General features: G+C 42.0%; 1 protein-coding gene and 1 long non-coding RNA gene across 5 annotated transcripts; one reads left to right on the top strand and one right to left on the bottom strand.

Annotated features, from left to right (window-relative positions):
• Positions 1 to 901: 901 nt before the first annotated feature.
• On the bottom strand, positions 902 to 1,652 carry LOC105694782. The gene is made up of 3 exons (XR_001103547.1): positions 1,592 to 1,652; positions 1,004 to 1,165; positions 902 to 939 (listed from the first exon to the last, which is right to left on the bottom strand). It is a non-coding gene; the product is annotated as an uncharacterized LOC105694782 (long non-coding RNA).
• A 2,535-nt stretch (positions 1,653 to 4,187) lies between these two features.
• LOC105694859 (protein FAM151A) lies at positions 4,188 to 12,377 on the top strand. 4 transcript variants are annotated; one of them, XM_023434081.1, is made up of 5 exons: positions 4,188 to 4,383; positions 8,565 to 8,690; positions 9,536 to 9,765; positions 9,848 to 9,990; positions 10,105 to 12,377. In XM_023434081.1, exons 1-5 carry the CDS (start codon positions 4,344 to 4,346, stop codon positions 10,499 to 10,501), a joined length of 936 nt encoding a protein of 311 aa, XP_023289849.1. In that variant the 5' UTR covers positions 4,188 to 4,343; the 3' UTR covers positions 10,502 to 12,377. The 4 variants fall into 4 exon arrangements, with proteins under 4 accessions (XP_023289849.1, XP_023290604.1, XP_023288202.1 ...); XM_023434836.1 differs by lacking the exon at positions 4,188 to 4,383 and adding an exon at positions 4,809 to 4,993; XM_023432434.1 differs by lacking the exon at positions 4,188 to 4,383 and adding an exon at positions 8,306 to 8,470.
• Positions 12,378 to 13,110: the final 733 nt, after the last annotated feature.

Here is a 13,110-nt window from a genome sequence, read left to right on the forward strand (position 1 = left end):
TAAAAAATAATTATTTCACGGTGAATTCTGCAGTGAGAGTGAGAAAGGTCAAGAAGTGAGGGAAGAGGCATCACTTTTCATACCAATGAATGATTCGCTTTCATTATCACGGAATGGATTTTTGTTTGAAAGGTGTTAAGGTGAAGTGAAACATCCTTCAAATCAGTCGATTCGAATACAACACTTTTTTTTAAGGGTATTAGATCAAACTGTCCGAAACATTGACACATCACTCCTGATCATCTAAGAGTTGTCCTGACACATTGAAAATTTGGATTTTTCAAAAAAAATTTTAAACCCAGTCCAGACCAGAACCAAAATGGCGTCGAGCTCTGATATTTCGATCAATATACAATTATCGAAGGCTCTGATATGAGAGTCGAAAGGATCAGGATAATTTTACGAGAATTTATAACACTCTGGTAATCGATAAACTCGCATTTGAACGGGATAAAGGCAAAAAAAGTGTTGTATGCGCTTCTATGCAATTTCTATGAAAATTTAATTGACCTGGAAATCACAGATGGCGCAGGGGGTCCCTCCGCAGTCAATTAGGGCCCCAGAAGGCATGAATCCAGAGGATTTCTGGAGTTTTACTTCGATTACTTTATAATTATTGTACGAAAACGACAGGTGGAGTACGCCATTTGGTACAATACCCAATATAATTCGATATAGCTGTCAATATAAAAACGAACGTCGGCAACGTAGGCATTTAGAAAAATCTTCTTTATCGACGTCGATCAAGTTCCTCGACGTGTTTCACTTCACCTTAAGATGGTTAGGTTACAGAGACTTTGTTTAAAGTGCTCCTTGGATTTTCAGGCCTATCGAAGTCCAGGACTTCCTTGGAATGAGCCACGTCTTTAGAAAAACAGTCAACATGGCCGAGCAGAAGCCTTTGGCCGAATCCGTGTGTACCGTGTCTTTCATCGTCTCCTGAAAACCAAGCGCGGGTATAACGACTCCTCGAGGGAAAAAGTTTATTTTAAACGCGACGCACCTCCAGAAACCGAGGTTCCCCGAGGGGGGTCCCCAGGTTTAAAGGGGATCCTCCCTTAGTCGAGGTCGTCGGCTCCATTGTCCCCCAGGGATGCTGCGCGAGCATTGTCATGTCTTGACAAGCCCGAGGAATTACCCCCTTTTTCCCGATTTTCCTCCGGACCTAAATCAAAGGGACGAAATGAGAGCAAAATTCCGGGTGGTAATTCCGACGCGACAATTCTTAATAATGCGAAATTAAAGAAGAGGCGAGAAAGTGAAAAGCTTCATCTCCGAAACCATCCGCGCGCGTGTCGTCAATTATTGCGACGAGGGATATTTTTTTTTTTACGCCATTGAATTTTTTCTGGCTCGGGTTTCCGGCTGGGATTTTTCCCGGGTTTCGTCTGGGGTGAGGAAATATTTTTTCTTTTTTTCCCCAGCCAGAGGAACTTTCCTCTGAGCCAAAACGAGGACGAAATGCATCTAGGAGTGCTTAAGGTCAAGAGGCTCTCGAGAAAATAATTGAGTGCCTCTTTGAGGCCCGAAGGCCGAAACCTCGACTGTTGGGGGAAACTTCTCGCACTTCGTAATTTATCGGAGAAATTACCGTCTGTGTATGTGGAGCAGAGCCTGGGAACGAGAGGACGTCGGCTGAGTCTCGCGCCAAGAGCGCACGAAAAATGACGCGATAGACGGCCGAGTCTCTTTACATTGAGCTTAGGTATAAATTCCGATAAAAAGTTCCTATCTCCGGAATCGGGGCTTCCTTGACGATTCCATGGACGTCTAGATAAAGCTCGACTCTCCCTCTTATCAGCGCTTTTGCGCAATCAATTAAGGTGAAGTGAAACCCCCTTCAAATCAGTCGATTCGAATACAACACTTTGTTTTAAGGGTATTAGACCAAACTGCCCGAAACTTTGACACATCCCTCCTGATCATCTAAAAGTTGTCCCGACACATTTAAAATTTGGATTTCTCAAAAAAATCTTTTAAATCAGCCCAGGCCAGAACCAAAATGCCGTCGAGCTCTCATATTTCGATCAATATACAATTATCGAAGGCTCTGATATGAGAATCGAAAGGGTCAGGACAATTTTACGACAATTTAGAACACTCTGGTAATCGATAAACTCGCATTTCAACGGGATAAAGGCAAAAAAAGTGTTGTATGCGCTTCTATGCCAAAACGATGGTAATACGAGGTCTCGGAGTGAAAATTTAATTGACCTGGAAATCACAGATGGCGCAGGGGGTCCCTCTGCAGTCAATTAGGGTCCCAGAAAGCATGAATCCAGAGGATATCTGGAGTTTTACTTCGATTTCTTGATATTTATTGTACGAAAACGACAGGTGGAGTATGCCATTTGGTACAATGCCCAATATAATTCGATACAGCTGTCAATATAAAAACAAACGTCGGCAACGTAGGCATTTAGAAAAATCTTCTTTATCGACGTTAATCAAGTTCCTCGACGAGTTTCACTTCACCTTAATATTGTCATTTCTTTTGCAGGAGGAAAGGGATGTTTTACTCTTTTCGGCGGGTCTTTTTAGAGAATTGTCTCCTTCTGCTCGCGTAAGCTTTCGGAATTGCGAAATTTAAGATCCGCGTGCACTTTTTAGGGGGGAATTCGGCCTCCAATGTCGCGGAATCCTTTATTAATGCCGTCGTTAGTTGCCAAATGATGCGGACCAGTTTTCTCATTTTCCGAGGGTCGATACTCGAGAAGCGTTTTCCACGTTGCGACAGCACGAGGGAAAACTCGATATTTCGCGGCCTTCACCTTCGGGGAAATACCTAGGGATTTCTAAAGGTTCACCGGAGAGGATCCCTGAGAAACGAGGTTAAGGTCGGGATCGACAATGGGCACGTTATGCAAATTTTAGATCGTTTTTTTTGAGGCCCGGGGAAGTGTCGCGTTTCGCCCGAAAATCCGTGGATTTATCTGGAATTTCGGATTTCCCCTTGGCAGCTGGCCAGACCGAATCCCTGAAAATGGGCGAAAAATTCCCTCCGAAAAAAAGTGAATAAATTTGGAGGAAAAAAAAATGTGAATAAATGTCACCGAAATTTCTCTCCTCGGAATTATTCTATCTTTAGGAGGGTCTATAAATCTGGGAAATTTTTCACTGACTGTTATTGAAATTAGGGAATGTCTCGGGGTTGGGTGAGGTTAGTTTTCTGTCCTTTTGCAATTATTTCGCAGTTTGACGAGTCGCGATCGAAGCCGACGTTACATTTCTTCGAAGCCATTTCCTGCGAACGTAGACGGTTTAATGGCGCTCATAAAATGACTTTATTATCCGCATTATCGAAAGCCGAGACTCATGTGCGTCGTCTTAGAAGCTGCCCGTAGGTTGCACTCGACGCCATTTACATTATTCGCAAACAATCGGCGTCGGTTATCCCAGGGGAAAGGTTCTCCCTAAATTCTCGGAGTTTTCAATCAACCTCGACCAGCGTTTGGAATTCTCGAGGCAGCGGAAAGTCACAAGGGCCAGATTTTATTTTATTACCAGGGCCCTTAGGGTCCCTAGGATACCTGCCCGTTCACGGTCCGAATCCCAGAAATCCCGGTAAGGATCTAGCCGATAGGTCGCACTTTACGGTAAGCTTTTCACGGAATACCGAAAGAAAGCGTTCCGAGTGTCCAACACGTGTCGGACCCTCGGTGCGTCCTTCTCTATCGCCCGGATCCCCGCATAGCTTCCTCTCTCTCGCACTCGCACAAAACTCGGGCTTCCAGTTTCCGGGAACGGTCGGTCGTTCGTTTCGAGGCAGTTCCTCCCAGATTTCCAAATTCACCAAGCTCTTGTCTTTCCTGCCGAGTTTCCTGTCGCGGCCTCATCCCTTTATTCTCCTTCCTCGAAAAGAAATTGTTGATGATCAACCCTTGCCTTGTAAAAATTCAGGAAAAGAAATTTAATTAATTTATGATCTTAACCTTAGATATGAGGAATTTAATTCATTTATGATCTTTAACGCGAGTTATTACATTATACTACATGATATCCGATTTATATTCTCGGTTTAAACATTTACAGCGTTAAATGAATGGGGGACAATTTTTCCGGCAGCCAACAAGTGTTCGAGTAACGCTGGCTGCCTTCTTTCAGGGGCTGAGGTACGCCTCGCTCTGTCTTTCTTCCACTCACGGGCGCCTCAGTAGCGCCCTCTCGCTCGCACTCCTAGGAGCGATACGCCGCTCGTTCCGGGCAAATGCCGGCTTTTCGACGGTCACTCAGTCAGTCGTTTCGAGACCCTCGAGTTAACCGGGTGGCAGCCGATCGGTCTCGCAAAATTCCATCACCGTTTCCACATACAAGGAAAATCAACCGCGGTTTAAATAGCCAACATGTGCACCAGGCAGATTCTGTTAATCGCGACAATCATTCGTAAGACACTTTTTGTTATAAAAAATCACCTCCAACGGGGACAAAAAAAAATTCCCATTTTATTTCTGATTCGTGACACCCATTAATCGCTTTTCATGCAGTTTAGATCCCTTTGGTGTTTTCCGATATCTTTTTTTAGAAATAGGGAAATTTAAAATGTATTATTAATTCAGAAAATTAATTTTATTTCGTTTGATTTTTCTTGTTCTTTGTTTCAACTGTGATTTTTAACACAAATAACGGCTAATAATCATCGTTAATCATCGTTAATCAAATTTCATGCGGTTTAGATCTGATTAATGTTTCGAATACTTTCTTTTTTTTTTATTTCTTTTTTACGAGGGGACGGCGTAAAATTTGTTATCGAATAGTAGATTGAGGAAATGACATTTTTTTTTCCGTTTGCAGGATACTTTGGAATTTTGTTTTTGGCGTGAGTTTTTGGAGAGTCTTCGGGTTTTATTTTCGTCCGTTGCGACGCCATGACCATACTCAAGTTTTTCCTTGTTCTCGATGACCCTGGGAATATTTCTTGGCACGAATGATTTGCTCTTTGGGAAGCCGTTAAGGATTATTAATCAGAGCGTAGCATTGTATTAACGGTAAAAAGGTGACTCATTTTTGATACCGTTCTCCCGAGGATCCCCCGTTAATTTCCAATACTTCTCGTGATTATCCATTCTCTTATCTCCTTTGACTTGTAACGCTTATCAACATCTCCGGCATTGTACATTGATTTCGGGGTATTTTATCAGCACAGGAAACGAGATGTGATGACGAAGCTTTATCGGACTCCGGATTTTGTGGTGAAAATTTGTCTGAGGTCCTGATAAATAATTAGACTTCTCTCCGTCCGACGTCTCGGGAGAGATTTTACTTTACAATAGGATTATACCATTGCTTTGTCGAATTTTTTTTTTTTTTTTTAATTAATTTCGAGGCTCTCCGATAGTATAATTTTTTTTTTCTTTTCCGAAAGTACATCACAGCCGTGTTTATTTTCCTTTGGTATTCTCTCCTGGAGCCGTGTAAAAATAGATCGGCAGAATGATTTGCGGAAAATTTCGCGGAACGTTGAAATTTATTTTAGCGCTTACTCCGGATTTTATTTTCTACGCCGGTGTAATATTACTATATAAATAAAACACGAGCCGTGTAATATTTCCAAGGCACGAGCGCGTTTCTTTTCGATGAAGGAGCGTGAAGGAATTCCCTGATTCATCATTCTATCGAGTCTGCGTTCCTCGGGTTTGCAAATCGAATGATAATTTAGAGCACGGTATCGAAGCTTTTAAATGATTCCCAGGATTTGTCTAGACGTTTTAGAATTATTTCCGAATATTCGCAGAAATAAATCCGTCAGTGAGGGAAATTTCGCTGAACTAAATTTAACCCACTCGTGCATTAGTTCCTCGACGGACTGAATAAACAAGGGAAAGATTAGTCCTCTATCGGTGGTATGATGGTCAATATTATTTTAACGACAAGGAGGGATTTATTGCTGGGTTACGCGATAATTCCCGATAATACTCACATCTGTGCCAGGGAAACGTGAAAGATACGCGAATCTACGTGCAGGGTAGTTGGTATTTTCCGACAAGATCCCTCAAAGGCGTCTTAACAATTAATGTCAATATATGACATGAGTTAATAATCATTTTTAGTCCCGTACATTTTTTTTTTATTATTTTCGCTTTTCCTCTTTTGGAGGTATCCAGAAATGAAAGAAGTACAATTCGTGAATTTGAATTCCGCGCGGATATTCCGCGTGAAAGATACGCGAATCTACGGGCAGGGTGGTTGGTATTTTCCGACAAGATCCCTCAAAGGCGTCTTAACAATTAATGTTAATGAATGACATGAGGTTAATAATCATTTTTAGTCCCGTACAATTTTTTTTTTATTATTTTCGCTTTTCCTCTTTTGGAGGTATCCAGAAATGAAAGACGTACAATTCGTGAATTTGAATTCCGCGCGGATATGCCGCGTGAATCTACGTGCAGGGTGGTTGGTATTTTTCGACAAGATCCCTCAAAGGCGTCTTAACAATTAATGTCAATATATGACATGACGTTAATAATCATTTTTAGTCCCGTACAATTTTTTTTTTTATTATTTTCGCTTTTCCTCTTTTGGAGGTATCGAGAAATGAAAGAAGTACAGTTCGTGAATTTGATTTCCGCGCGGATATGCCGTCTTTCGGAATGCCAATAAAGATTGTTGTGCCGCCATGTTGCGAGTATTGTTTGTATTGTCGCATTTAACAATTTCTATCACGAAGTGCACACCGATCGTTGGACTTGCATACGTGCCACGAAAGCAGGATAAATCGGCGCACGTGACACGATTCTTCGTACACTTCTGTTTCATTCCCGACACGCAAGGTCGGCCAACGTCATCAAGAATAATTCCTCAGGGTGTTGATTAATAAACAAATTTCCTGGAAACTCGGCTCGGAACTTTTTCCTCCCTTTTTTTGCTTTTTTAGAAAATCTTCCGAGCGAATGAAATAATCGAATCGCTCTCCATCCAGGATATAATTAAACAAAAACGGGCAAGCACATATTGTTTATTTAATTATCATGAAATGAAGATCCGTTGGTACTTTTAGAGGCTTTCTGTCGGGCTCATTTATTTTGTTCGCATCCCCTGGAAATAATTTGACTTTGTCATTTAATTTCGAGGGATGACTATGTCAAGGGGAGGTCTCGGTATAGTTATTAACCTAAATATCGACTGTTAACAAATCGTTCTCTCCGATCCGCCCATTTGTTGTTCCTGGCACGCGAATTTATCCTCGAATCGATTCTCTTGCACGCGCGGATGTATTGTCTTATTTTTATTTTAATTTTTTTTTTGGGCAGTATGAACGCGCGCATTGTTTCCAGATATTAATAATAATATTACTAGTAATTATCGATAAGAAATTCCTGGGAAATAATTTGCTTGCGTTTCGAGTACGGTAATTTTGCTCATTTTACGTTTCATTATTTTGGCGATAAATTGGACACCGGATGTCGGTCGACAAAATGGCGAATATGGGCAACAATAAACAATCGTCTCTCGTGACGTGCGACGTTCAACCGGTCGTGAATGTTGGAAAACATTTCGAAAGATCGAGTGTCGACCTCTTGCATTTCTGGGAAGTTTCAGATGACTTGCCGGTGTAATGCAAGTGCAATGCATCGGGAATGACTCATGACGCCTGGAACGGGAAATTGAAATAAAAGCAAATTGAATCTAACCGATTAATTGTTACGTCTGGAGACCTCCGAGGTCGAAGTATCGATTCGCTCGATCGATTTACCCGGCGCTGATCAATTTTGCCCTCTCTCTCTCGTATTAGCAGATTTTAACATTAATTTTGAAGAATGAATTTTTCGCCCGACATTACGTTTTACATTTATTTTTTTGTTATACAACGGAATCATTTATTCTACCTGTACATTGGTTTCAAGTTAATTATTCTCCCCGTTATTGCGGTAGGTCAGGCTCATAGTCGCCGGCAAGGTGTTTCCTTTTCCAGTCGCTCTTTCTCTCTCGTTCGATTCTTTTTCAATCGCTTTTTTGTCTCCCTGGCCGAGAGCGATTCCCGTGGACACTGAAAACTCTGTCCATGACTAACAGACCGGAAATGGCCGTTGTTTTAGAATCATTGTACAGAAAACGCCGCTCGGGGACTTCGCTTTGCCATTTGAGAAAACGGGAATGGCTCTGAAAAAAAATAAAAAAAAAAACGAATTGTCATTAAAAATTTGGGCCGACATAAATTTCTTAACTTCGCAATCGTACACGAGACGTTAAGGACAATGGTTAAACCCATTTTCGACGGTAAATTGTCTTTCGAAATTAAATTCATTAATTCCCAAGGGAACTTTTTAAGTAAACGTTTGGAGGTTTTTAATTAGAGGAGGAATATTTTTCAAGGGCGAGGGAAAATACCAGGCCACGTGAATCACGATAAACGAAATCGATTGATCTGCAAATGGAGCAGTTAATGATTGTCTTATGTCGAGGCAACGAGGGCCTGTTCGTGCCAGTCGATGCAAAAACGACGCTCGGCGTCTCGTCGGATATTGGGTCACAGGTCAAGGGTCCTCGAGAATATTTATGCAGAATGGAATATATATATATTCATATCCGTATACGTATACATTTACATGCTCGTTTCACTCTTCCAGAGGTGGCCATGTGCAACGCGTCGGACATCAGGGACCTCTTCCCAGAAGTTAAGGATAACCTCACCAAAGTCACGTGGGCACATGCAGTGAATAGTCAGAAGAAGCTCGACGACGCCCTCCAGTCAGGTGATTTTGTCAATATGTTTTGTAAAGTGTTTAATCATTCCTGTATTTTAAAACGGTAGTCTGAAAGTATACAGAGAGAAAATATACAGAGAGAAAGGTCCGAGAGCGGGAATTATTAATTATTAATGTCGAATCGAGAGAAGCTCGACGACGCCCTCCAGTCAGGTAAAACTGTCAATAATTTTGTAAAATGTTTAATCACTCCTGTAATTTAAAACTGTAGTCTGAAAGTATACGCAGAGAATTACCGGAATTAAATGGCGAGGAAAAATGTTCGAGAGCGGGAATTATTAATTATTAATGTCGAATCGAGAGAAGCTCGATGACACTTTCCAGTCAGGTGATTTTGTCAATACATTTTGTATAGTGTTTAATCATTCCTGTATTTTAAAACGGTAGTCTGAAAGTATACAGAGAGAATTATTGGAATTAAACGGCGAGGAAAGATATCTGAGAGCGGGAATTATTAATTATTAATATCGTATCGAGAGAAGCTCGACAACGCTTTCCAGTCAGGTGATTTTGTCAATAATTTTGTAAAGTGTTTAATCACTCCTGTATTTTAAAACGGTAGTCTGAAAGTATACGCAGAGAATTACCGGAATTAAACGGCGAGGAAAGATGTCGGAGGGCGGGATAATTATTAATTATTAATGCCGAGTCGAGAGCCACGTGTGCGGAATGACTCAGTCCACGTGGCGCAACGTCAGAGGAAGTTGCAGTTGCATGTGGTGGGCTTCCAATCCTAATGTGCAATCGATGAGTCTCACGTGCCATTTGCACGCCCCCGTCCGCGTTGATTATTGCAATTTCTTTGCGACATGACTAATGAGAATGATTTTCAGACATAATGATGCTGGAGGCCGATGTCATAGTGGGTACTTTGAACACCAGCGGTGTCAATGCCACCGACATACCGATCATGGGACATCCCCCTGCGAATGAGAGCGACCTGTCCCTAGAAGACTTCCTGAGGCAGGTCCTGAAGAACGGGAAGAAAGGAGTGAAGCTGGACTTCAAGTCGTACTCGGCATTCAGCCAAAGTCAGCCCGTTATCCAGGACCTCTTCGAAAACGTAAGTTTGCCCTAAAAGTCGGATAATTGAGACGGATAAAAACCAAAAGTTCATCCACACGGCTAATAATTTATTTATTCAGGCGACTCTTCCTCTATGGATCAACGCCGACATCCTGGCAGGTCCTGTGAACGCCTCGAAGCCTGACGAACTTTTTGAGTCATTTGTCAAGGACACGGTGCAGCACTTTCCAACCTCCACTTTATCTCCGGGCTGGACCACCAGGTGACACTTTCGAAATTATGAAAAAATAAGGAAAATTCGGTTAAACGATATTCGACGTTTAGGGGCAAAATATGTACATAGGTTTTTTTTTTTAATCAATATTTTATTATCCAGGTACGGAGAGGCGTACAATATTACCGACGGCCAGTACACGGAGGAACACGTGAAGGAGATGCTGAAGTCCTTGTCGGAGGCTAATGTCACCCAGTCGATAACTTATCCAGTCAGGGCAGGATTGGCGGCGAATAACGTGACCGCGATGGAGAGTTTGCTGAAGGGAAGTCCTTTGGAGAGCAACGCCACGTTGACCATTTGGTCGAGTGCCGGGGACCACGTCGATAAGCAGAAACTATCCTCGCTGATAAAGACCATCGGAGTCGACAAGGTGTACCTCGACGTTCCCAAGGAGGTCCTGGATGGGCTGGACGTCTCCAACTCCACGGCGTCCGCGGCAGGGTCCTTGGCCTTGGGACTGACCCTGGTCAACCTGATGGCAATTCGGCTGCTCTGAGGTCCTTTCGACCGAGAATGAACTACCGTCGTTATTCGTCACTTCCGGCGGCTGCCGATAAGACGAAACTACTTCCAAGGTTTCGGGATAACCGTCCCCACAGGTTTTCCGGAAGTTCCTGGTCCTCGAGGTGGCTCGGAAGGGTCCTTCCTCCGAACCGGAAGGTCCTTCGGATCGTCTGCTAAACGACGACGTCGGTGCACCGTCGCTTCCGTTTCCGGGGGAAAAGAACTCCCCCTAACTGTGGTTTTATCATTGAGTATTATTCCGTTTATCAGACTGTCGACGACGACGTGATTTTCAGATGTTTCTTAGGTTAGGCGCATCTTCCTCCTGATCGTCCTGCGAGTTTTGTTGCACACCGCTTAGTGTTAATTGGTTAGGTATTTTCATAAGTTTCCTATAGACGAGACCCGCGAAATTTTCAATCCAAAAAAAAAAAAATAAAAACCTTCCACTTTTTTTTTTCGACAATTTAGTATTGATAAAGGGTACGTCCAGGTCCGGGACAGTTTTTCCTGCGAATGGAACCTCTTAAAGGAGGCTTCTGATTTTCCTGATAATTTAATCGGAAGGATTTTTTGATAGAGGATTGGGCAAGATGGACTCTCGATAAATTGCGGAAAAAAGGGGTTTTCATTTAGGACATGATAAAGATTTATTTTTTGGCGAATGTATTCACGCCGGCGCGTGGATATTTTTTCTTTTTTTTTTTTTTTAGGTCAGTCTGACGAATAGTTGATGAAATAGAGAATCCTTTGCAATTTATCGGAGGCTCATTCTTGGCAATTTGTAAAGTACAAGCTGCGAGCTGGCCACCCGAAGTGCTAAACAGACTTTGCATGTTTCGCAACGGGTACTTGCACATGCATTAATGGGATTTTTACGGCGCGGTCGCGAGTGCAGAGTTCATTACAGTATATGAATATACACATATAAATATATATATATTTTTAGTACGGCGAGAGAAACGACTCGCCCACGCGAGGTAGATGATTAATTGCATAGCGGCGTAAGTTAATCTGAATTCGAGACGTAAGGATATTTCTTAAGCCAAAGGAATCCGTGTAGATCACTAGAGATGTCGCGCGATGTTTGATAAAGAAATAAAAGCCTTATCCAAAACGGTGGACGAAGCTTTTCGAGTCGATTTTTTAAAATGGGAAATTAAGAAGTAGCTGCCATTTCAATCCCACGGCGAGATAGCTTATTAGGGTGACGATGGATTTACTAACAATTAAGTTTTGTATATTTTACTTTTATTTACTAGGGATTTTTTTTTCACGCCCTAATCGGAAACTTTTATGAATGGTGCCGTTCTTTTCTTCTCTAAGCTCGCCGCGTAGCCGTGTAATCGGTAATCATCTGCGAACACGGGATATCACTTCCTTAATTTTAAACAATTCTTTCCACGGCGGCCTGGCCTACTGCAAAATGCAAATTTCGGTGCACGTTCTCGACGCCATGAAATCGGTAAATGTCGTGTACCGTGCAATTTCACTTGCTGCACTTTCGAGGCGCAATGGTTTCCCTTGGCGGACTTCCAATGGCGTGTCTTATATCGAAGCGAGAATTTTGCAATGAACAGTCTCTTTTATTATTGAACCGAAATTATTCACGTGGAGTCATCGAGGAAAGCTTCCTGTAATTTTTCCAGCGCACTGACTTGAATTGTTTCACTATTAATTTAATACAGAAGATAAATATTATCGGCTCTGTTGCTGAGAAAAAAAATATGTTTTACACTTATCGTAAGCTATCTTTGAAGAATTGAAAAAAATAATTATTTGCGTTTTCGGGAGAGAGAGAGAGAGTTTAAGTCGTGGGATGGTATCGTCATTGTGGAGGGTCTTATATAAATTGTTGGAAAAAAAAAGAAGAAAAAAGTGGAGAATTACCGTGTAAGGCCTTCGTGACGCCATCTTATCGTCTAATGACTCGAAACATCGAGTCACCGTACAAGATTACAGGCGACTCGTTTCTTTGAGGACGTTGTCGTAACGTCGTCTAAAATAACCGTTAAGTACTCGCGAGCCGTAACTCGTGTTAATAAATCTTCCTCCCGGCGAGTTAGTAAATTGATAGTGAAGAGCAGTGAAAGTTATCGCGGCGGTTTTCATCGTTTGTTTAGCCTTTAAACTCTGAGGAAGATCGACGATCAAGGAAATCAGTGAACCTCGTGGAAGAGAGCTCGGGCTACCTGCAATGATTTTTTAAACTCCACCTTAATACTTCCCATGTCCCTCGAAATCAATAATTTCTCCATTAAATCACGTGTCAAGCACAAAAAAAAATATTAAAACACCCAGTCCGACAGGATAAACGTCCACATAAAATGCACGAACCACGTGGCGTAATTTCTTCCTTTATGATTTAATATTCGAATATGGAGAAAAAGTGAGCAATGAGTTAAAAAGAAAAAAATGTGAATATAAGTGAATTCTCTTTTGGGGATATTCTTCACGGGGTGGCGGAGAAAGAATTTTCTCTTTTTTTTTTCTTTTTAATGGTTATATGCCCATCGAGGGTTGGGCAAGACCAATGGGAGGTGTTGTCGGAGGTCGGGGCGAATATAAAAATTTAAGATCGGGATTAACATGCCGTGCATA

Source organism: Orussus abietinus, unplaced genomic scaffold, assembly GCF_000612105.2.
Source record: "Orussus abietinus isolate OABI.00-Male unplaced genomic scaffold, Oabi_2.0 scaffold79, whole genome shotgun sequence".
NCBI classification, from domain to species: Eukaryota; Metazoa; Arthropoda; class Insecta; order Hymenoptera; family Orussidae; genus Orussus; species Orussus abietinus.

Bases quoted from the DNA above. Each gene is read 5' to 3' on its own strand.
- LOC105694859 (XM_023432434.1), top strand. From the start codon at position 8,392: ATGTCGAGGCAACGAGGGCCTGTTCGTGCCAGTCGATGCAAAAACGAC. The intron at 8,691-9,535 runs GTGATTTTGTCA...AATGATTTTCAG, and splicing joins CGACGACGCCCTCCAGTCAG to ACATAATGATGCTGGAGGCC. The intron at 9,991-10,104 runs GTGACACTTTCG...TTTATTATCCAG, and splicing joins TCTCCGGGCTGGACCACCAG to GTACGGAGAGGCGTACAATA.